General features: G+C 39.4%; 1 protein-coding gene across 1 annotated transcript in view; it reads left to right on the forward strand.

Moving 5' to 3' along the window:
• Positions 1–25,289, forward strand: part of MOCOS (molybdenum cofactor sulfurase) — a 197,998-nt gene that overhangs the window by 4,551 nt on the left and 168,158 nt on the right. The window contains exon 3 of the mRNA XM_009639948.1: positions 398–464. Within this exon, the coding sequence (XP_009638243.1) occupies positions 398–464 (67 nt within the window). The remainder of the gene's footprint in view (positions 1–397; positions 465–25,289) is intronic.

Genomic DNA, 25,289 nt, shown 5'->3' on the forward strand with positions numbered 1-25,289 from the left:
AAAAAACCAGGGTTAGTCCTGGTGTCCAGTCATGAATGTCTGTTACCTCCAGATGCTGTCTCTTCTAAATTGCGTCCTAGGTGGTGCGCAAATGTATTTATGAATGTGCATTCTATCTGTAGTTTTCCTAGTACATTTGTGCATGTGCAGTTGCATTTTCTTTTTAAGGGAGCTGCTTAAGTATTAGTAAGAGATCCAGCTGTCATAATTGATTTCTTCTATCCTATGTCCCTTCTCTTGACTAACTGCTGTAAGGAGCTTCAGGGCATTGCTGTGAAGTATACATTAAATCTTTGTCATCTTTTCAGGCTGGCTTGGTGTAATACTTTGATAAAAGAAAAAATTAATAGCAAAATTGTGATTAATGATTAACTTCCATATCTCTGTTGTCTCCTAGGCAACCCTCATAGTCAGAATCTCAGCAGCAAGCTGACGTATGACACAATCGAACATGTCCGATACAGGTAGAATAATCTTTCTTTCAGATGTTGTATGATGCACTTCATAGTTTTCATTTTGATTAGGCCTGTGCTGTTTTGATGACTTTGATGTGATGTCATTTTCTGTGGGTCATCTGTCGCATCTAAAGAAAACACCTCACTTTTAAAACACAAAGGACTTGGACAGCCAAGTGTTGGACGAAGTCAATTCTTTTTCTCCCAGCTGCCTCTATTCTCAAAGTCCTGTAGTTAAATTAGTGCTGTAATACAAGTCCACAGTTTTAATGAAGATATAGAAGTTGGAATCTCAAAAATTATTATTAGTGAGATGGTATGCTAAGATAGTAAGGTGGAACTAAGTGCAAGGACAGATGAAATTCATCATGGTGTAATGGTTTATGAGAATTTGTAAAAAGTGTATGGGTATGTGTACACTGTTTTACAGCAGAAACTTATGTTGGAGTAATAAAATACCATTTAAAGTAGTTTTAGTGTAATTTTTAAGAGCAAAAAGAAAAAGAAAAGGTAAAATTGAGTATTGGGGCTTCCGCGTATGGGCCAGAAAGTGAACTGAATCTCTAAATAAGGTATCCCCCTGAAAGTACAGGATAGCATGTGCTGGAAGTACACTATTTGCCTTTAGTTTAAACCATGAAGAAATGTACAACTTGGGTACTTGGTTATTGGTTTTAGGGGTTTGTTTCAGGTAACTTTTGCTGTTTTATAAAATATGTCATTATTGAAGAATATGTATGCTTTGAGTTTGTTTGACTGCTTTTAATGGCATTCTGTGCGAGGAAAGAAGTGTCATGGATTCCTCTTTGGTTTATCATCTTCCTTAAGAGCAAAGATTTCTCCAAAACACATCACAGAATTCAGATCAATAGCAATGGAACTACAGCATTGTAACATTCATAGTTGTAATGAAGAAAATCTGCCTTACTCCTTTCTGCTGCTTCTTCTCTGACTGCACTTTTATAACGGTGTAAAAACCCAAGTTCTCTAGCTGGCTATAACCTGTTCCGCCCCTCCGCCACCAACTTTCTGGAGAAAGTATTTATTTTTGCTTCTTTCACTACCCTCTGTTGTGCTGTGCAGGGTGACAACCTATTAACGTAGGACCAAATGAAATGAAAATGTGTATCTATGAAGAATAGCCATTTTCAAAAGCAGACACTTATAGCCAGGTGCAGCAATACCTACAGCCCTGCAGAGTCTCCTGAGTATACCTGTGTGCTCACACACAGCGTTAGCATTCTGGTTTCCATTTACTCTCAGTGATATTTCAGTGGTGCCATTTAATCGTTCTTCTTATGAAGGCACAGTAGAAAGTGTAACTGTTTCTAGAATACTGTTGTACTCTGTGTTGTTCATTGTTAGGGAGTAAGGAAATAGCCTTCCACCGTGTGACTTATATAGATTACTTTAAAAGAGCTGACATCTTCAGCTTGTTTTATTTTCAATCCTGCTTTAAAAAAGGCGTGAGACTTTTGTAAGAGCAGGATGGGAGATGACAAGGATCATACCAGTGTTTGTATTTGTTTTCTTCTTTTTTTTCTTTTGGAAAAAAAAGAAGCCCTCTGCATCCAAATGAACAGTTTCAGTATTGCACCTAATAGACTTTATCATCTATCCCTGTAGAAATTTAGCCATTAGTCCCCAATAAAAATTTAAAAAGCATAGTCATCAAAAAGGTGTAGTCATAAAAATTCAGGAAGAAAATGCCCCAAAACCACTGTCAGTAAGTCGTCTATCTAAAAGGCAATAAAAGTATATTAAAAATCTATACTTCCATGCCATTGCAGCTAATCAAAATAAGCAATATGGTAAGACAGGAAGACAGGCAGCTCTGTCCTGTATCACAGTGCATAGACTGGATTTACTCAGCAAAAGAATAATTCAGCAGGTAAATTCAGAAATCTTAAAATTAATTGCTTGCTTATAATTCTGCTTTTGGCACATGGCTGCAGCCAGAAGTACAGCTTTTTTTCACTGTTTGACTCCAAACCAATATGATTTTTTTTAAATTTTTTAGTTTGATTTTCTGATGAGATTACAAAAGCAACTAATTAAAAATAAACAAAAAGCTTAATTTCTGATTTATATGTGTCGATATTGATGATAGCAGCATCAAAATAGGCTTTCCTAATCTGGCAGTGCACACCGTTCCATAGTACAAAGCTGTATGATTTGGTTTTCCGTTCCTATTTGCTTGATGGACAGAAACCACTCTTAGAGCATGGATTTGCAAGAAAATAACAGAAATAATTAAATGTTTGTGTCAATGGATGTTTTCTATGATTCACAAAATTGCAATAATCAAAACGGCTTACCTCCTGACCAACTCAAGTACAATAAAAGTAAATATAAGTATTTTATTCTTAAAAACATTGCTTATCTCTACTTGAAATGAACTGCTGAGAGATTTTTAACATTGTGTGTATCTCTCCATTAATCATGAGTAACACTGAGAAGAGGAAGCAAGAATTGTAATAAACCTCACCTAAATGTATTAAATGTGTGCATCAGAAGATTATAGATCCTTTCTATGACTTTGCTTACGGATGTATGGAAATGCCATTGCTCCATTTCCATAGGGCTAAAGAACATGAGTGCAGTATCTCCTTGCAATGCTGCAGAGATAATGCAACTCGGAAATTCATTACATTGAGTATTAAATACCCCTTTTCCCATATGGAAGCATTTTAAAATACTAGCTTTCTGAATATTTTAAAACATTGTGCTTGTAGATCTTACACTTGCAATATCAAATAGAGCAGCAGTGTTTTCTAACCAGAGCCAGACTGAAATTTTAGAGTTGTTTTATGTTTCTGGTGTTTTCAAGAGACGCAACAGGATGCCTTTTTCATTTAAACACAGTGTTGTTGAATTTAGTAGAGTTTTGATGTTCATCCTTGAACTTTCAGTTACTACGAAATGTTAAACTTAAGCATACTTTGGAAATTCAAATATCTATTGAAAAAAAGCAAGAAATTTCAGCTAAGATTTCAGCACCAGGCATCTCCTAGACTGTGGCAATATGTGTATTATAGAATTTTCTCACTGAAGCTAAAAGGATTTGGCGTTGAGCTAAATGGGATCAAGTTTAAATATAGAACCAAAATGTGTATTTCTATAAAGGCCTCTCTCAAAATATGCCATCTAAGTGAACTGTAAGAGGAGAATAATCTCTGTGGCCTGTGCATACGAACGAAGAAAGGTGCAGAGGGCATGCACAAAATGAATGTAAATGGCTTAGTATTTAAAAAAAAAATTGCTTCTGTGGTAAAACACACAGGTGGTACCAGATTTTGCTAAGGAAGCAGTCTTACAAATGCTGTTTCTAATTTCATTTGCATTGTACTTGTAGAGAGCATTTCACGATAGCAAGGTAAAACTTTACATTCCTTCTATAAGCATCTTACCTTGCTTATGAAATAAGTTTCCGTTCCAAGTCTTTTTTTTTTTTTAAATTATGACATGTTCTGAAATGATGCTATACGCAAGATAAGAATTTTTTCTTGATTCACAGGTTTAAGCGGTTCTGTGTCTGAAAACAGTAATGCTAGAACTGATACATACATGAAAATCCGTTGACCTTTCCTACACAGTAAGAAATGGTAGATACAGTATCTGCTTAGTATTGATTTGTCCTTTGCAAAGGTCATCGACGGGAGACCGTACGGATGAGTGACATCTGAGTGCTGCATCCTGTCCTCCTTAATGGTACCTATCAACTTGAAAACCTTGTTTCAAAACTAGGATGGTTCAGCCCTTCCGCATGCTTGTTGTATAATGCTGTTTGCAAATGCTGCTGTTCCTGGTCCCGCTGCTCAGCTGCCAGGGCAAGTCTGAAATACCACAGTGGGTGAAGTCTAGCAAAACGAGACGGTGCTCACTGGCGTGACTCCGTACACAGCAAATGGGAGAAGCATTAGAAGATGGTTAGGAATAATGGATAGCTTTTTTGGAAGAGCTTGATAATAGGCAAGAGGGGTGATCTTTTTCCTCATGGTTCATGAAATGATTTTACGTAGGTGTGCAATGAAACAATCCCAGAGAGCCCATGGTGAGCTGGCTGATACCCGGACTCGGTGCTCTGTATAGATGGAGTGACAACAGAGTAATGGCTTTGGTGCAGATGCTTCTTGTTTTCTCCTGGCCACACCGAGCCTTTTTTGCAGCTGTGGGAACGTATTTTTTTTCTGCTTGGTACTAAAAGAAAAAAGCTGGTGGGAGGGATAGTAAACTTAAAATCAAAACAAAGGACTCCATTCTATAAACAGTTGTTTCTAGGAGTCAAGGAGTCTAGGAGTTACTTTTGGTGAGTTTACCCTTTGCAAACCTATGCAAAGTAGTAAAAAGCTTCTGGACAGGGTAACAGGTACTGTTATTTTTTAATGAGTTAGAAGACCGGGTCAAGAACCAATGAAATCAGTCTGGTTTACTTTGGAGCTTTGCTCCTGGACTTTCATCTCTGGTTAATAAATTTGTTAACCATTACCGTGATAAACTGAAGCTTTAGAAAGGGAGTTGCTATTGCTGTCTGTTGTTCTTCTGGTAGTCAGCTTTATACCTTCATGGTTTGCATGAAGAGACTACAGTAAATAAAATTTGTACGTTCATGCAAAGAGAGCCAAATCTGGAATGCGTCATTTATTGAAAGAAATAAATATTTCAGTAAAGTAAATTAAAATCTGGAGGTCAAGATTACTGGTTTATGAACACAAAGGATGAAATGCTTCTGGGCAATTCTGAGTTTAATTTATATGGCTGGTTAGAGGGTGTTTTGCAAAGAGGTCTGGAAAAGGGTGGATACGACCTTTAGTTTTTTTTCCTTCCCAATTCAGAAAAAAACCCTCTGGAATCTGCTTTTGTAATGTGACTGTGTCAAAGGAGTAAAGGAGAATAAGTTTAAAAGTGATCTTGCTGTGCCATTGCTCTCTAAATAACATTCAGAATAGGGAGAGTGGTACAGGCTTACTTGGATTCAGGCCACCGTGCTGGTTCACATTTTTTAAATGCACACAGCCTCGCTGCCTCCTCAGCTGCTCTTTTGGCAGGGACATGATGGCCTCTGTGTCTGCAGAGAAGCCTGCAAGAGGGCACCTGAGCTGATAAATGAGATATTCCAATTGGAGCAAAATACATTAATAGAAATAGTGAAAATTCCCCAATGCACATTCCATCATCTTCATCTCTTTGCTTCTTTCAGGGTTCATATGGAAGTTTTTTTCCCTCCCTAGGATGTACAATACTTGTAGAAGAAATGCAGTGTTCTTCCCTCTTCTGGATTCACAGTTGCTTCCTAAGGAGCAGTATAGCAAGGCACCGGTCTGGGACTCTGCTGGTAACACTTGTTGCCCTGGCTGGTTAGTGAGTAGTAACATAGTCCCATCTAGCTTTTGGGAACCTTGGCAGTCCCTTTGCCAGCTCCAGGGGAATCTGACAGCTTTGTTACTGGCCTAGATGATTATCTGTATTTTAAATAAGGCTTTTGGAACACTGGATATTTAGCACAAAAGTAAGTTCTGCCATCCCCTGTGCGCACCTGTTGCACTTTACAGCTTTGGTTTGACTTCAGTGCACTTCTGTTTCTCAGTGTTATGTAGCATTGAAGAGGTGTTCAATTGCTTCAAGTTAAGAAATTTTGAATGCCGTCTTGAATTATGTATGTTGTCCAAAATTCAGCTGATTATTTTTTCTCATGTCTAATTTTTTTGAAGACTGCAGACACTTTCTGTTTTGCTCCACCATCTGAAATTTATTCAATTATCCTGTACTGAGAAGTGCACGACTGATGAAAGTTTAACCTATGCTGTTTATGTCTTATGTTATATTTAACATCATAACCCTGGGAAAGACTAATTCATCTGTGCTTTTAGAAGCACAGAGATAATTTATTACTGCACCTTTTTAAGTAGTCTCTAATAATCTTTCTGTGAAGTTAGCACACCCAGTATTGAGCTCCATTTTGAATCGTATTCATTTCACTCATAAAGCGATCTAAATACTTAATCTGTTGTTATAATTAAGCTGTTGAAGAGATACTACAGCATTCCCAAGGGCTTCCCTGTGGCATCTGCATCTCAACGAATCTGAAATTCCTGGTGTCACTTCTGCTGAAAGGCAGAGCTTTTTGCACTCACCCTTATATTTGCTACCTGAGCCCCAACTTGCTGCAATTTTAACCAGCAGACTTGAGTCCTTAAACAATGATCATCTGCATGGTGAGTCTTTTCCCCATCCGAAAGCATGTCAATTCTGACTCTGCTTAGCATTCTGTTTCCTCAGCTCTTTGGTACTGTTTATGTTGCACACACTTCATGAACATGTCTTGATTTTTAGCACTTTGAACACTGGTATCCACTGAAATGTTTTTATTATAAAGTCCACTGAAGTGAATGGCTATTAGTGTTGCTTGTATTTTTTTATCATTATGAATGGGGGCTAGCTAGTTCCTGGCATATTATTTACATTTGAAAGATATATATATTTCTAAACTACTGGTGAACTTCTAACCTCCTGAATATAGCGATGTATTTAGGAACTTCCATTATTTTTTCCCCAGAAGCAGATATGATCTACAAGTAGTAGGAACTTCGGAGGCAGGTGACTCTGCAGTGTTTGAGTGATTTCATTACATTTCTTTTTTCTCTCAGTTGTGATGTAGCCTGAGAATTATCTTCTGTCCCTGTAACATCAAGCATCTGCCTTCTCATCTCTAATAATGCCATTGGCTTTTTTTATTACATTGTTCCAGACTTATCTGTAGCTCACCTAGTCTCCTTACAGACAGAGCAAGCCACATGTGCTTTGCCAAACACTGGCACGTGCCTTTAGCTCTCTCTTTCTCAGATGAGCATGTTATTTACAGCACCCATGCTAGATGCTGTAGTCCTAACACTGGTTGGTTTTTATTTTTTCTATTTTGCTGCCCTCTGCAACCTGCTGTCTTGCTCACTTAATGCTCAGTTAATATCTCATGTCTGTTAGTGGTTGCCTTTTTTTCTCCCCTCAGCACTGGGAACCCACTTGGCCACAGGCAGATGCCAGCTAGATGTGTTCATTAAATACATAACGGCTTGTTACCGAGGACATTGCTGCCCTGCTGAAAATTTCAACCTTTCTGTGGCAAAAAAAACCAGGGCAGCTGCACATCTCCCAGGCTGACCGGGTGATGTGTTAAACACCAGAGGGAGCGGAGCCAGCAACAGCATTGCAGCAGCAGGGTTGAGCAGAAGAAGCTGAGTAAGCAGAACAGGGAGTACAGGAGGATGAGTGGTGACTGGCATGGGGTAATGACATGGTGCAAACCGGATGCCTTAGCCCCAGCAGGGACGAAATGAGAGTGTGGAGGCCCAGTAAGAGCTTTAGGGTGCCAGGTTTCAGGAGAGCCAGGTCATAAACGCATCCCAGCTGGTGTGGTTCAAGAGTATGGGAATGCACATGACCTTCAGGGTTTTTGTGTCTCTCCTCCTGCTATTACAAGGTGCTTTTCATCTACTGTTTATGATCTTTCCCCACTGGGAGAGCTAGAAAACTCCCGCTTCCTCTGTGTCATGAGAAGCCAGTATCCTTTTGTTTCTGTGCCAAAATTCTCTGTTACCTACAGGCTTTTGTGGGTTTTTCTACCATAAACCTCTTTTGATGCATTTATGTAGAGGAGACCTGTTCCATTCTCCTGTTTTTGTAAATTCAACAAGATAAGCTCCTCTAGATTCTGCTTCTGAGGTGTATTCTAGGCTTCATCCCCCCACTCCAATCCCATTCACCCTCTCTCTGAGCTTGCTCTGGGTTGCCTTCATCTTTCTGGAATGTGTAGCCAAAATAGAATGGGGTCGTTGAAGTCCTACAGTATGGCAACCAAGGGTATTGCAATTGAGACAGAATAAAAGATTCTTTAAATTGTGATGTGACTTGATCAAATGCTCTGGGTGCGAGGAGAAGACAAAAGTATTGTAAAGATAAGGAAATGGCATGGGCATTTCAAATGAATAGAGGAAACCTGCAGGCACAGTGGATTTCCAGGATGAAAGGAAGCACTCTTTGTGGAGATTCTTCTAGAATGTAATAAATTTGTTAGAAGATGATTTTTCCTGGTTTTTATTGTTCTGAAATTTCATGCTAGGCTGAAAGTGATAATGTGGTCCATAGACTGGTTGATACTGACATGAATGGAGCAAAAATGAAAGACTGTGAGATTTGGTACAGACATGTATTGCGTAGGAAACTACATTTACTTCAAGGAGAGAAAATTATTTAATTAACTTGATCACTTTGAGCATCTAGTTCATTGCTGCTAAATGCACTAGCTTTCATTGGTAGTTTGAAAATATGCAGCGAGTAAGTGCCTAAAACTCAGATAGACCACTGTAGTATATGCTGGCAATATTGATGAGTTCCTTCTAACTTTCTTCTTTCGTTTGTCTGCTTATTTCATTGGTTCAAGTTTCTCACCTGGTTTAAACTTTCTACTTCTAATATGAAGGTTGTAAGCAAAGATAGTGTCCTTGAAATTAAAGGGTGCTTTTAAGAAGCAGGATGAGGCATGGTAAGATACAGGAATATGAAAGATAAATGAAGCAAGACTTTGAACAGAACTGTCTCCTTTATATTAAGGCTAATAATGTCTAGTGAATCCAGGTTTAATTTGCTAGATTTTATTAGTATATTTGGTATGTGTCAAGGCAGAAGAAAATTGCATCATTAGTATTATTGAGTGCCAGCTCAATAACATGTTGCTAATACTTTAGAATTTATTGCCAGTTTTTGGATGGTGAGACTGTTTAGAGGAGGAAGATGTGTATGCTTTGGATTTTATGAAGACTCCCTAGGCTTGTAATGAAACTAGTGTTCACAGTCAATAGTGTTCAAAAGAGCTTTTCAGCACTCAGGCTTTTCTCAGCCATCTTCTTACCACTTCTTTTCATTTGCCTTTCTTTACCTTTTTAAATGTGTTTAGTATTTCACTGCATTTTTTGCACAATACCTGTTATGCAGTAAAGGAGGTTTTAGAGGTATGAATCACTCATTTGGAAAATCTGTTCACAGACCAGATTTTTCTGATTTGTATGAAGACAGTGTTGTCTTGCAGGAAGAAAAAAAAACAAACAACAAAACACCAAAAGACCAAAAATGATAAATAATACTAAACCTCTGGAATATAATGTTGAAGCTGTTGTGCTAACAAGGGAAGCGCTCTGCAGCAGAGGTGCAAGGCAGAATCCTAGTCACTTTTGTCTTGCTAAGAAAAGTTTCACTGACCCCTTGGTTCCAACATCCTGGTGCCAAAATCCTGTGTGGTGTCCCACTCAGCCATCTTTTAGGAGGCTGGCTCTCTGGTGAGCCTGCTGCGAAACCTCCAGTTCACTCGCTGTCCGTGCCAAATTCCTCGCAACAGGAGAACGAGATCTGCCTGCCAGTAAGAGCTTGTCTGAAGATGTGTACAATCTTGATGTAAATTCATAAAAGCTGAAAGACGTTTTACTTCACACAGATCTGTCTTCCTGTGAAAGGTAAGGCTAGAGTTAAGTCTTGTCTGTTAGACAAGAGCTGCTCTGCTAGCTCTGGAGGGCCAGAAACCCTTTAGTCCCACACTGATACGCTCCAAGCCCTGAAGTCCACTTGTGAAGTCCACTTGTACAAGCTTACTGGAAAGTACCTGTCTGGCCTTCCAAGGACTGAACAGCTGGCCACATAGGTAGGATTTTTAATTACGCCAAAATGCGTAATGTGAACTCCATTAATATCGTATACACAGTGTGATATGTGGTTTTTAGTAACATACTTGAGAAGTGTTTACTCCCCTGCAAATAAGTATTTATGGATGGTTTTGATAATTTGATTTTTGTCTGCAATCATGTGATGACACATTTACAGTAACTGTTATTACAGCCTGCCTTTTTAGCTCTTTGGGTATTACCGTGCTTTCAGACTGGAGTAAGAAGCTGTAGAGACCTCTGAAGTGGTGTGGCTGAGACAGCGTATGAAGGCAGTGACTGAGCCTGGATTAAAACAGACCTCCCAACTCTGCTCGGTTGTGTTCCTCCTATGCAAATAGTGTGCTACAAGTGGATAATTTCTGTATTATTGTCCATGACCGCAGCACAACCTTTTCCTGTGTTTATTTGTGATGAGTTAAATGTGTAGTGGTAGTAGATTGAGAGTAGTTTGTAAATCTGTCACAGGTTACCTTGGCCAAGGAAGAAGCCGAAACAACCATGATATAGGTCAGGTAACCAAATTTACCTGAGCTAAAATGAGTAGGAGCGATGCCTCTCCTCCCCCCTATTTGGCTGACATGGCTGCTCAGAGGAAAGAGGGAAGCCTCTGGCTTTCCAGTAGCAATTTCAAGCTGCCCTGAGTGGCTCTCTCAGTAAATGGGAGACTGTTGTAACGGGAGGCTGTTGCTTCTCTTCAAGTCTCCCTCTTTCTCCTTTGGGTGGGAGAAAGTTTTACCATGCGCCAGCCTTGCAGGGCACAGTCTGGGCCACGTGCACTGCCTGAAAGCAGTGCACAAGGGTAAATTTCTGCCAGTCGGTGAGAAATCCTTGCTGTGTGGGACATAGTCCAGCAATGAGTATAATATGCTGCTTTGTTTGTGAGAGGAAAATAAAATAACCTGATGTATTTTATAGGCATAGGTATAAGCAAGAAAGTTTTGTAGTTTTTCAACACCTTGAGCCATACCTGTGAAAATTTAAAATCAAGGATACATAATGTAGCTCACAGTAGCTGGTCAAATGCAAATGACTTCATCTGAAAAAGCATAGAACATTCACAAGCCGCTCCAAGTTTATCTGGCCATATTTGCCTATTTAAACATCCAAATGGGGTAGGATCACTATAGCAAATAGTACTGGCATTTAGCATTTGTAATGAACTTCGGAATGAGTTTGATGAAGTATGTTTTTAGTACAAATTGGAGTTAAGCTGCACTGCCAAAATGTGATATTATGGGTGGTATTCTTAACAATGAAGTGCAAATGAAATTCTGCCTGCTTTTAATTAAATAAGCACACACTCCACTGAGTTTTGGAAATTTAATTCTCTTAATCTGAAGTCTCAGGCCCTGAACAGCTATTGTAATTTGAAAGATAGCACTGATATGTTTCAAGACTGTTTGTACTTAACAAAATACTCATGCTGTTTTCTTCTGTAAATCTGGGGCCCTTTTGATTTCTCTGGGTGTTTTTTCTGTTGTGTAAAAAAGAGCTAAGATAACCTTCTTCCTCGTTGTAGCCCATGAAAGTCAGAGCTCTAAGGCTGAGTATCAACAAAAGGGCTAAAGTACCTGGAGTCTGCTGTTTCTGCTGAGGGGTGGTTGGTTGTGGTTGTCCACGGCGGACAGTGCAGTGATGTTGCTGTACTTGAGGAAGGAACGCCTGGCAATTCAGAGCCATCACAGACCTTCCAAAGTGGGAAGGGATTGACCACAAATTCTTGCTGGGAAGGTGCCCTGCTGTTTTCAAACAGCACAACCTTGGTAAGAGGCTGGAAAGCCAGGTGGCTGAAGATGTTCCTATGGACACAGGTCATAAGGCTTGGACGAGAGATATTCCCCTGATGGAGTCTCCTACTAGACGTAATAAATTGACACACACCAGTGCTAATTACTTGATTCTGAGTCATGAGGAGATCTGCCCAGATGATTGAATAGGGGGGAAAAAAGGAAAAATAATGTCAACATTCATGTGATACTATGCTTTGAGTTATGTGCCTTTTGAGATAAATGAATATATGCTTCATCCTTTTCCACTCTTTCTAATTTCATTACCATATGATTCAAGTCACTACAAACTAAAACAAAGATAGGCATAAAGTCATTTAAGAATGAGAAATACTACTTTATTCAACAAGGGTACACAATATGAAGTTAAGGTCTGGTTAATTAGCTAGTATGGAAAAAGCGTTGAAGTTTCTTGAGTTTGGTAGAGTCAAATTTAAATGTTTTTATGGTGGTTTTTGCAGACAAAGACCTGCACTCAAACCATTTCAGCAGCATATATAAGAGATATAATCTTTTTGAAAATGTTTGTGTGCGACTTGTATCTTTTGGAGTCAGCTCAGTTTTATTTTCACAGCCTAAAGTATTTTTTGACCTCCATGATAAGTAATTTAAAACCAGTGGCATATAACATTTTCTATGTCACTTGCTTGACTTTCATTTTCAAGTCTAATTGAGGTTTACTTGCAATGAATTTGAGCTCTCAAATCACTTAAGCCATTACTGCAGCAGAAGCACTCTGCCTTTAGGGTGTACTTGCATTACTCCATTAGCAGAATTGTGTTTTGTACCTGTACAGTGAAATTCCCCATATCAAACTCAAACAAGAGAAATGGAAATGAGAATCTCTTTTTTCTTCCCTCTTTCTACATGGGAGAATTTTGCTGGCGTGGCTGTATTGATTTTTTATCATATACCTGCCCAATGTAGTAGCTATGGCAGTAGAATTAGGTAAATACGTAATTAAGCATTTGGGGAAACTATATTCAACATAACTTTTCAAGAAATCGGAGTTATAGTGTGCAATTAACAGCTTAATGGACCTTTACCTCTTCTAGCAGCTCATTTTAAATGAGACAGATTGCTTGGCAATGTTTAATAAAAAGTTTGATTACATACAGTGTGTAAAATGAAGACTTTAAAATTAAGCATATTCAGAAGTAATTTCTCTCAAGCACACGTGGGTCGCTAGAAGAGAGCGTGTGTGAACTTGATAGCTTAGAATATAATTACTGAGGTGCAAAGCATATTGTGATTCATTTAAAATTTGTGAATGGCAGCTCTGTGGGAAGGTTCAATCACAGCAAAATATAAATGTTGCTAAACTTGTTTTTACAACCACAATAAAAGAAATCACCCTGGCGATTTATTTTGCGTAGCATACAGATCAGCACCAGTTTCTAGAAGGAAAAGAAAAACCAGCAAAATGCTATTTGGTGAACAGAGGCCATCAGACTTTACCTTTCGCTCATTCTGATGTGGCAAAGCGTTTGAAGACAGCTTTTAAGGGAGCTGCGAGGCGAGTTGTGACATAAACCAGCTTTGATCGTGTGTTGTTACTTTCTCCCTTGGCCTCCTTCCGTGCCTTTTCTGGAGATTCACCCTTGGTACCCGAGCCAGTGGACTGGAGCTGCTGGCAATGGACATTTTAAGTCCAGATGCAGGACGTGGTGCTGAAGCAGTGGGGACACGCACGTAGGCTCAGTGCCAGCTGTGGCAAAGATGTGTGGGTTTTGGCAGGCAGCAGGGCAGGCAAATGGAGGTGGTCAAAACCACTGCTGCCAGGCTCACAGTAGCTCATAAAAATGGCTGTAGCGTGCAGCAGGCCTAAGGCCCCCGGTGGGTTGTCAGGCTGGTGTCCTGTCTCTGAAAGTGGGTATGTGAGATGGCAAGTACTCCCCTAGAACCTGGCCATCTGTCAGCACTCTGAGTGGAGGCTCAAATCACTTGAGACTTGCGCTGACTTGTGGATCTGGGGCTGGAATGTCTAGGATCCTGGGTATTGCTTGGGAGAGAACAGGTTTCAGAAGGTTTTCTGTCTGGGCATATAGTTCTCACGTGTTTTGTACATTATTCCCATGCTTAATGGTGTCGGGGGAGTTGTGGTAGATGGTTTTCATCTATGTCGAACTTTTACGCTTTTGGGTCTTAGCGCAAGCGTGTTGCCCAGGAAAAGCTACCGATACAATGTAAAGAAGAAGAGTAGAATCTTAAATTCTTCCTAGAAAATTGTGAGATTATTACTGTGTTCTGCAACATTTTAGAGTCTGTTAGACCTATTAGAAAATGAATACACGTTCCTCCGGTGCATTGGTAGTGACGCTGCCACTGAACTTTCTGAACCTGCAGTGTTTATAGTTTGGTAAGCACAATCTGTTACATGCTAATGGTATTATATTTACTTATTTATGTAGGTAATTTTAAATGGAGCTTCTCACCATTGTACTAGGTGCTTTGCAGAAAAATTAAAAACATAAATTACATAAGCTACCTGCAGTGGGTACAGTAAACTAGGGCTGCTGATAAAAATGACCACCAAAGCACATAGCTGAGTTATCTGAAATAAAACTAAGGCAGAGAAAGGGATGCAAGACAGGAGAGAAGAACTACTACTCAGATGCAAAATGAAATAGTGGGTCCATGCGCTCTGTTCTAGGCCCCAATGTTTGTACCAGGCCAAAATGATTAATGAACTGGAAATAGTGTTCCAGTACATTTAATCATATATTTTCTACAATTCTTGAATAAACATTTCCTCCCTTTTCCTTACCAGCTCTGCTCTAGGTATTTGCTCAAAGGTTTATTTGCTGATTTAATAACAACTGAAAGGGATTGTTACGTTTTCTTTCTGCTACTGTGGGCAGGTGATAGGGCTACAGGAACGAGCTTTGCAAGGCAGAGCAGCATTGAACACAGAACCCTGGTTTTGTGCTCTCTTATACCTGTGTAGTCCCTGTGATGGGGCTAGAAGGCTGGTAGTGTGAAAGGAAAAAAAGCCCCAAATTCAAACCTGTGGGTGGTAGGCTACCGAGAGAGAAAACTCTTTGGTCTTTACAGATGCAATTTGTCTATTTCTGTGGAGCAGACTGAGATGAGAGGCCCTAAAATAATCTTGAAACCCCAGAGGGCTCTTACACTGTTACGCAGCTGCCATGATTTTATTTTTATTGCTTACATTTTTCTCCACTCCCCTAGCCCATTCTATAAACCCAAGGTTTAGAAGAAATTCTGGTTGAGAACTTTCTCAGACGTTTTCACAGCTTTTTGCTGCTGAGCTCCAGATTTTAGGACTTTTTGACATTCTTTTCTCTCCTCTAGCATCATTACATGGAATAAGACTGATCTCATATTATTATTGTCCAGGGAAGAGTTATACTTCAAGGAGAAAAGACATACTGACATTTATCACTGTTTTCTGTGATCTTAATTTTTTTTCCTCCTTGTTTTCTGTCTAAAGTGTTATTTTCTCACTTCATAGGCTGCACTGGTTTTACCTGAATGTTCTAGCTCCTCAGCCCCTCTTCAGTGATTTCACTGTCAGCTGCATCACTTCGAGACGTATTTCCCATTAAAAAAAAAAAACAACTGTATGAACTCTTTTATGTCCTGATATTGCCTAGGTAAAATAGATCTTCAAACCAGCCCCGCTGCTTCTGAAAAGCTGCTAGAAAAGCAACAGCCCTTAGCTTCTAGCTGTGTGCCTCCCTTGAAAAGTGATGCTGTGGACATCAGTATTGTATGATGGCAGCAGACTTTTAAAAAACACTCTGCATTGAATAAGCTGCTAACCAAGTAGTAACAAAACAAACCCAAACTCCAGAACAGAATTTAAGTTTCCTGCATCTCTGCCTCTGTGGGACTCTGGTCCTGTGGCTGGGCCTGTAGTTTACATCTGTGTAAAGACTTAGTGCTCTCTTGTCAACAAGAGGAAGACTCCTTGCACTGGCTGTGAGATTGTGCATGTTAAAGCTCACAGCTGTGACTTCTGCTCCCAGGAGGAAACCTGACATGGTAGCTGTAAACATTGGGAAACTTGTGGTATCTCCCTTTTCATTTTTGAAAGCTTCTGCATTGACAGTACTAGTGAAGAGTACAGTAGGCTTGCTAGTAGGCTCAAAGTGCTACTGCAACTGATAACCCCAGCATCGTTTTTCCCTGTACCAGAGGTCTCTGAGTCCTCTTCCCATCAGTCACACTGATCTGAAATTTGAGAGCGTCCTCAGGAGGAGCTGGAGGTAGAGGTGCTACCAGAGGTTGTGTCATGGCATAAAGTTACTCTGCATTCCCCCTAGGAGGCTAAAATTATCACTGGGGTTTGGCTTTCAGATCCTCTGTGAGTTTTTACTGTGACAATTTGCTTGTAACAACAGGACAGAGAAGTTGTACCAACAACAGAGAATTGAGGTTGGGCAATGAGAGGGAAGAGAATGCATGAAGTAGAAAAATATAAAAGTAGATCCTATGTGTGCGTGTCTAGTGGAGGCCACACAAAATATTTTCCTAAGCAGTCTTTTCTGCCTGATTTGGGCCAAGGGTTTGAAACTTCATTTTTTTTCCTGATGAATCCACTCACCATTAGACTTGGTCCCTAAAAAACTACTTTCATCCAATTAATATTAGTTATATGGGAAACAAGTGCAAAGTGGAGGAAGAAAATAGATGCACATATTCTCTCTCTCACCTAGATTGTGCGAATCTGGAATTTATGTGAGCTTCCTGGTCTCAGTCTTGCAGACAAGGGAGTTAAGGCTCAGTCTCTTGCATAATAAACACTGTGGTTCATTTTGTAATGGGATTTTAGCTATTCTGGGATTTTCTTTTGCCTCTCCTAGCGTGTTTGGGTTTATCCTGTGTGAAACACGGAAAACAAAACCAGAAACACTCATGAGTTTAAGAAACCCTGTTCTTCCCAAACCCTTTCCTGTTCAGCATGTAGTTTTGTAGAAAACCTGGAACAATTACCTGTGAAGTTTTCTTACTTTGGTAACTGCAAAGAATCATAATATTGGCTGGAAGACATAGCCCTTGGCAGCTGTTGCAATATCAGAGTTAGTCTGTTTCTGCCTGAGTTGCTGAAATTGGTTTGCTGCCAAGCACAGGAAGATCTGCACTGTTGTTCTGGTAAAATATTAAAGCCCCCAAATGTACCTAATATAAAAGGTGTTTTTAATAGTGGATGCATAACTTGATATGGTGTCTGGGTTTTTACCCAGTGAGAATCGATTCAAACTTCTCTTCCTTTTCTCACTGATTTTGAATTTAATTATCTGTATGTAAGCATCACAATATGAATGCCGTGGAGCTTTGAGCACAAATGACTGGATGGTAGCAATTGGACTGCTTGCGTTTTTTGATAATAGCTGCAATTCTGTGTGTGTAAATTATGAAGGATCCACATTCTTGATGAGAGAAGTTGACTTCAGTTTTTATAGTCTATTCTATATGCACAAAACTAGAGTCTGTACTGCTGTAAGTGGCCTCTAATTTCTTTTGATAACTCGTGTTCAGTTGTCAGACAGTATTTCTTTGTTTATGTACCCACTGTAGTTTGGACATGCTGTAAGAGGCGGGGTGGGCTACTTTGTTTAGCTTTTGCACTGAACTCTGTGTAGATGTTATGCAATGGATTGTCTCCCAAACTGCATGGGGATCTGTTGCCAGTACCAAATATACACTAATACCCTTCTTCTTTGGTCTTCTTATCTTTCTTAAGCTCCACGAACCAAGAAGAGGCTTCTTTTTGCAGGAGAGCTGAAGCATAAGAGATATTATAAATTGTAATAATTAATCATAGAATCATAGAATCACTTTGGTTGGAAAAGACCTTTGAGATCGTCGAGTCCAACCTTTAACCTAACCTTATTTAAATGAAATTGGCTTGTTATTACCATAGCCAAGAAAGAAAGCAACACCACATGACAAATGAATGTGCAACTATATGCATTATCTCAAAATACTTTCAATTCCTCATCCCTCTACAACATTTGAGTTGATTTGAGCAAGGAAGAAGAGAGGGAATATTTAGCCTTGTGGAGCAATGCTGGAGTGTCTGGTTAATAGTACCCAGAAACTTGCTACCATCTGAAGCATGCCGAAGTCAGTTCTTTTTGGAAGGTTTTCTGGGAGCCTCAGAGAGTTGTGGAGGTAGGGATTGGAGAATCCCCAGCTTTCAAAGAGGATTTTGCAGAGTAACAGGAAGACCGTTCCATCAAAAGCAAGGATATGTTTCTTTCTTCTGTTTACAGAATTCAAAGATAGGGGATTGGAGGAATCCTGTAGATTTTCCACAAGCTATTGCTAATTCATTACTGAATCTCATACAGTTTTGGCATTGTTTGGGTTCGTGTTGCAGTGACAGAAACGGTTTTAAAATCACTATTGCCAAAATCTCTTGCCTTGCTTAAATTCACATATGGTAGAGGATGGACGGTCCTTGATTTAAATAGCTTAACATTCCCTTAGCACTCAATATTTTAGGGTAGACAGTGACAGAAGAGGGGAGATCCTGGTTTTTCCCTTAGTTTGCAGACAGTCAACTGTGATACACAAAAGTAGAATGACTTGCTCGAGATCACTCAAGAAATTAACGTATGAGGTAGATCCGCAGATCCGTGAGCCTCATGCAGTAGCTGAATCTACAGATAGTGTTTTGTGTTGTACAGAGTGTGTATATGCACAGAAGTAATTCTCTTGAATCAAAACCACAGTCGATATACAATAATACCTGCATTACTTCCCTCTTCCCACCTTTGTTGAATTTTTGGTATCCAGTTGTTATCGCTGGAGAAGCCTTCCAGTGAACACGGGAGAGACAGGGTCTTTTGCATCCCCTCTTCCTTGTAATTCCTGGGCATGTACCATCCTTCCCATTCCAGTCCTGTGGCCTATCAGTATGTCCTCAGAACTGCTGATTATAGCTGTTCACACCATCACTTGGGTGGCAGCAGTAGCAGAAATCTGGTGGTTTTGGCACTGCCTTCCTAAAGACATCTGAGTTGTGTCTTTCTCTGTTGTTTGGATACACCTGCTTTATGTATGTATGTCTGTGTGGGGGCATGTGTCTGTATATAGATATGTAGATATGCATCGAAATTGCCAAGGAACTCATACAGTGTTGTTATGTATTTCAGGTTACCAAATAGAATCATAGAATCATAGAAAGCTTTGGTTTGGAAAGGACCTTTAGAGGTCATCTAGTCCAGCCCCCCCCAGCAGTGAGCAGGGACATCTTTAACTCAATCAGGTTGCTCAGAGCCCCATCCAACCTGGCCTTGAATGTTTCCAAGGATGGGGCCTAGTTGTGCTAGGTAACTGAAATGCTTAAATCACACTGTATTCATATCACTTAAAAATATAAAATGCTACAATGAAGACCCCTATCTTCAGTCCATGTCCTCCTGCAGGAGAAAGAATTGCTAGACAAGTAAAGCATAGGTTCTCTGTTCTTCTGGGGTTTGGGGTGGCCAAATATCCTGGCTCAGATTTCACTTCTCCCCCTAAATCTTAGAAGATTAAAACCTGAAAAGAAACAGCGTTTGGATCATTTGAAATTATTTGACTTTGACCATTTTTTTGTTGTCCTAAAAGTGAACCAGAAGATTGTAATTTTGCATTCATGAAAGTCAAAGCATTCCCGAGTGTCTCTCCAGAGAGAACTTGACCTTGCAGAATGCTATGGCTAAATGGAAATAATCCTTCTGTGAACTTCCCTGCTTCTGCTGTGCATGGAGCTGGCAGCAAACCTGCCCGTTATTTGTTGATTTTTATGTGTGCCTTTGTGAGTTGCCAGTGTACAAGTATGTGCTTATCTGCCATCACCTACCTGAAACGTGAAAGAAATTAATATAAAAGCTTTTGCTTTTCTTCCCATCAGAACATTAAAAAAATCAAATTCATTTGATACAATTAAATGCTGGGGGCGGGGCGGGTTGTGGAAATGGAATTGATTTTTGTCAAATGTTGATGTTGGGGAAATATTTTGTGTGTGTGTGACAATCAATCTGATATAATTGGACATAAACTGCCAAAAAACCTGGTAATTAAACTGGTCACATAATTTTGGCACTATTTATGATACAAGCTGGTCAGTTTAGTTAGCCAATTTTAACTATCTCAAGTTGAGATTGGTATCTAAGGTAAGTAGAATAAATCACTTTTTAGGGGTGACTAGTGTAGGTTTAGATGTTCAAGTTAGGTGAAGTGAATCCAGTCCCAGAACCTAAAAAAGGTGATTTACCATATGTATTTCTGATGGTGTAATGGCATTTATTGAAGAAAATACACATTTTATTAAATGCCTGGTCCAGAATGTGGTAACTTTTTAATTGCGCAGAGCTTCAGTTCAAAAGCAGGGCAGTGGGGAGAAAGATGATGGAAATTTTTTTTTCAATGACAGACAGAAATGATTAAACTAAGGTTGATATTGGCAGCTGTTATTACTGCCGTAATTCTAAAAGAGTCAGAAATGGTCATATTACAATACTGCAGAGAGCCGAGTGGAGCAGTGACTTCTGTGAAACAGTCTACATCTGTGAAAAGCAGGAAAATGTCACCGAGTCTTCAGTGTAAATCCCACCTGTGTTTGCGGGAAGCAATCAGCCCAGCTCCATTACCGCTGGTTGGGCATCAAAGGCAGCCACTGCATTTCAGGCAGTGAAAACTGTAAGAAGTTGGTAAGTTTGGGGTCAGTCTTTTTTCATGGGGAAGGAGAGAGATAAAGCAGTGCTGTTCTCTGTCACTGTATCTTTCTCTTACATCTGGGGGGCAGTAGGATTCCCATGGTCAATATAAACAACTATGGTATGGTCAGTATCAACAGCTATGATATGTGTGACTGGAGACAACATGTAGCAAATACTCTGTCCTTCATGAATTACAAGACTGGCACATTATCTAACTTGGAGTCCACCCTTAAAAAAGGAATAGATTTTGCTCACAAAAAAAGCAAGCATGACAAGGAAGGTGTAAAACCAGAATCTTGTTCCACCTCTCAAAACCTACTTAAAGCTTACTTTTGCAGAGGCTGTGAAATAACAGATTAGTAAGAGACAATATAATTCTCAGTGCAGATCTGGTATTTTAAGTAGCTAGGTAGGAATACATGGCATTCCCATTCATCTCTCTCCTGAACAAGTGAAAATGAGAAGAGCTCTTGTTTGCAGAAGCCTGCGCGGTGTTTTTGCCTGCGCTGTAGCCCCTTTAGGGGAGAACAAGTTGGGTAGGAGCATGTCTGTGTGTTTCACAGCCTGTTCTGTAGCTTCTTTGGAATTGACAGATTTTTGGAACAACTCCAAATCATTGGAGAAAGAAAACTATTTATTAGTGCATATTATTAAAAGCTTGTAAGACAATCAGATACATAGTTATTTTTACACAGAGTTCAGTATAGCTGTGAAGCTTTCCCCCATGTTAGAGTTGTGAGGAGAGCTTAGGATACATTAAATTGTTCTTCCCTTGAGAGAATGTGCTAGACAGTTCTTTAATGATGGTGTAAGATGAGGCTAAGGGCTGTTGTTTTGCGGTTACCCATAGCTGTACAAGCCGTGAAATGGTAAAACTTTTGTCCCAGCTCTCAACAGTGTAAGCTGGACTTTAGTGTTAAAAATTAAACCAAGAGGTCTGCCTGCTCACTTCTTACTTTCACAAATGCCTTCCTCACTGCAACTCGAGCAAGCAGGTATGAGAAAGAGGAGAACCTCACCCGTACCGGGGCTCCCAACATGGTTCTGAGGGCTACAGCTCAGCCAGTGTTAATAAAACAGGGAAAGCTTCAGCTGAATCTTTCATTTGCACAGGCCAGTTGTCTTATCAGAAGCAAAGAAAATGATATATGTAATGAACAATTTTTATCCCTGTGCTTGGGTCTATTTAAAAAGGAGAGAGTAAATTTTATTTTCTGAGAAGTCTGGGAAGGGAATGTATAGAGGGAATATATTTCTCACCTAAGAAAACTTACTAAAGGAAAATATTTAGGCAAGTGAGTGTGAAGGAGCCCCAGCTGCAGTGGTGAAATGTAGAATAGGAAATGTTGCAAGGAATTACACCCTTGTCCAGCACTCTGCCTAATTAGCATTAGGCATGTTTGTGCATGTAAATACAAGCTTCCCTCGGGTATAATTTGCTGTTCACACTCAGAGTTAAACTCAACCATGGGACAGCTACTGATGCGCCAGCTGCATCATTAGTACATTTAATACATCTTAAAACATTGTAAAGCAGGAATGTACTTCAGTGAATAATAAGTACTGGAGAAGGAGGGGAATATGTTGTTTGTAGTCTTAATAGCATATTCCTGTCTGTGGTGTTGTTCTGATGGTAAAGTGCTGTAGTAGCAGAGTGTAGTCCAGCAGTATTGGTGGTGATCCACAAGCTAGACTATTCAAAACACAGGTGGAGGCTAGATTTGAAGTTAGGACACAAACCAGAAACGTGCTACTGTAGGTAACATACTCAACACAGCAGTGCAAATGAAATTCAGCATACTTTAATTCAGCAAGTGTATACTTCACTGAGCTGCTGAAATTTAATTTGGTTAGGTGAAATTCTCAAAATCTGAATAGCTATTGTGCTGCACCATTAAAATACTATCTTGTTACATTCTTAAGTGAGGTTTCCATATTGAAGCAGCCTTGTCTTTTATAGCTTCCTAGGTCAAACGTTTGAGTACTCTGTTTCTTCAGACCTTTTTGAGACTTTTATGTTACATCACCCCTTAAATGTAGCACTAGATACTCAGTTGATTATTATTGTTATTGATAATATATCTTAAAAGTTTGCAGTTTGTAGATCTCTATGTATGTAACCTTGTAATATTCCAGGGATTGCAAATCTTCTGTGAGAAGTTGATTAGCTAGGTTAAAACATTAGTTATATTAGAAAGCTAATAATGGATTTGGAGTTTGCAAGAATTAGAGTTGTTCTTCCATATACACCAAATTATGTGGCACTAGGTGTGTGTTTTAACTTCTGGGAACCTGTTTCACCCTGTGTAAAATGTGAAGATAATATCTCACTGAGTTACAGAGGTGTTCTGAGGTTTAATAAGAGGATACTTTTTATCATTTTAAGATATCTGAGTGGAAAATAATATATTGGAACAAATTAATTCAGAAAAATACCCAAGATTTAATTTTGAAAATATGTGCAGCCAAACTTCATAATGATCAACGTTCTAGAAGGAGTGTGTCTTTCATCTTTGGGCAGTTTGAGACCAAGGTTGCACATTGACACTTTCTTAGAGTAAGTATCTCATGCTTATACAAGCAGCACATACTCCTCTTGATGGTTTGCTGTGAAATAAACACTGCTAAAATTCTGTAAGGCCAATAGACAAGTGCAGTTAACAAGACCTAGGGCCTTGTCAGTACTCAGAATTGCACTCTTAAGTCATTTGAAAGTGTGCTACATCATTGCAATGCATCAGGCATACAGTTGAGGTTTAAGCTCTGTTTGTATTGATGCTTCCATTGTTTGTTCTTCTGAAATCCAGGGGAGAGGGGTGTTTGCAACCGGTAATGCTTTTGCCTTCATGATAACCCTTCTGAAATATTTGCTTGAAGCAAGTAAAACAGTGTTGATGAATGAGGCATCTGGGGGCTCATGGAAACGAACAATCATTTTCTGAGTTCCCAACCCATGGTCTAACTCTTGGACCTTGCTTTTCTTGCTTTGTCCTTTAAGCTAGCAAACGCTAGCAAAATGTGTACAGGTTTTACCTGATTTTAATCCAGCCTTTTAAATAACTGTATTTAAAGCTGTGTGCCTTTGAGTATTGTCAAGATATGCAAAGTATATTTGTGTTGGTTTTTCTTTTCCCCATCTGTGAAATTTTGTGCCCTTTCCACACCTCAAGGAAAAAAAAAAAAGGGATGGGGACTTGTGCCCACTCTCCTGTGTATGTGTAAGGAGTTTGCTTGTTTACAATGATGCTGACTGGGAGGATCAGTCCTGTCACTTGTGCTGCTGAAATGCATTACATCTGCTTTTACAGCTGCTAAGAGGAAAAAAAAAATACAGTCTAGGATAGCCCCTTTTTTGTACTTTTTGTTCTTTTTTCCCCTTGTGTAGGAGGGAGGGTACACAGTTAGCTGGGAACTCTGTGAAAACCTAGGGATATGACTAGCAATACAAATTACTAATTGATACCCACGCTGCAAGTAACAGTGGCTTCTTTGTGAGCTTATTTGCCTTGTCTCTGTGACCTGGGTATTTTGGTCTTGGCAGTGAGGTGAGGTCAGGCTTTTGTCAGCATGACCTCTTGTATCTTGATTTCGGTTACTTAGTCCACTGCCTGGATATACTTTTTTCTCCTTCTATGTTCTTACCCTTCAAAGGGTTAAGTGAGGCAGCCTGCATTGATAATTTCTGAATAATTCAAGTCTGATTGCACACATTGTGAAAAATGATGGATTTTAAATTACACACATTTGGAACTAATCTCTCCAACACACAGATGGCTTGGATAGACAAAAAGAAAAAGTGAACCTAATAACTTATTGAAGAGAAAAATATGTACGGTACCATTCTGACATTTATGTAGCTTGTTGGGGGACTCCAAATGTGTCATTTAGAATGCCCAGGCTTTGTGCAGTTCAAAAGTATTCATTCTCCTGTGAAGCTTGAGTAACTTTACACCAGTAAGCTTGACATCTGTACTGAGATATAGATGAAAGATTCAGTCAGTAAAATATTAAAAGATAGCAACCTTATTAATGAAAATCAACATGATTTCACGGAAAACAGATCTTGTTTGCTTGAGACTATTTTCTGAGTTTTATTGGTAGAAATAGCTCTCGACATAGTAAACATCTGATAGGCATTTGACTTAGCAGCACAACGTTTTCATGTCTTTATTTATGTTTTAAAGGCTCGGCACCCAGAGATGAAGAGCAGATTTTCTACAGAATAAAAATCTATCATTTGGAATGAGTGACTCAAAAAGGTTTGAGATGCATGAAAATAACTGACATATGCTGCACTTCTGCTGCTAGCATATATAAACAGGGGGGATTTTAATCAAAAGAGATTGTTCAGCCAGTTGAGGAAAAACTGGCACGTGCATATGCCAGAAAGAAAGGATGCGTGTAAAAAAGTATAGTTTACGTTTTTGTTTGTTTGTTTTCAGTGTAGGCATTTAAACAGTGGCAAAGAAAGTTGAGTTTACAGGATATGAGAGAGTATGAGATGCAAAGAAACTGCGGCATGGACTTGAATATACTAGAACTTCTATAAACATAGTGAAGATACTCCCATGGAACACACACGTTTATAAAAGCACATTTGCTAAGTTGGGGAGGCACCTTAGAGACCCTGACACATGTTTTGTAATGTTTGCTTCCATT

Source organism: Egretta garzetta, unplaced genomic scaffold (assembly GCF_000687185.1).
Source record: "Egretta garzetta isolate BGI_Z169 unplaced genomic scaffold, ASM68718v1 scaffold405, whole genome shotgun sequence".
Classification (NCBI taxonomy): Eukaryota; Metazoa; Chordata; class Aves; order Pelecaniformes; family Ardeidae; genus Egretta; species Egretta garzetta.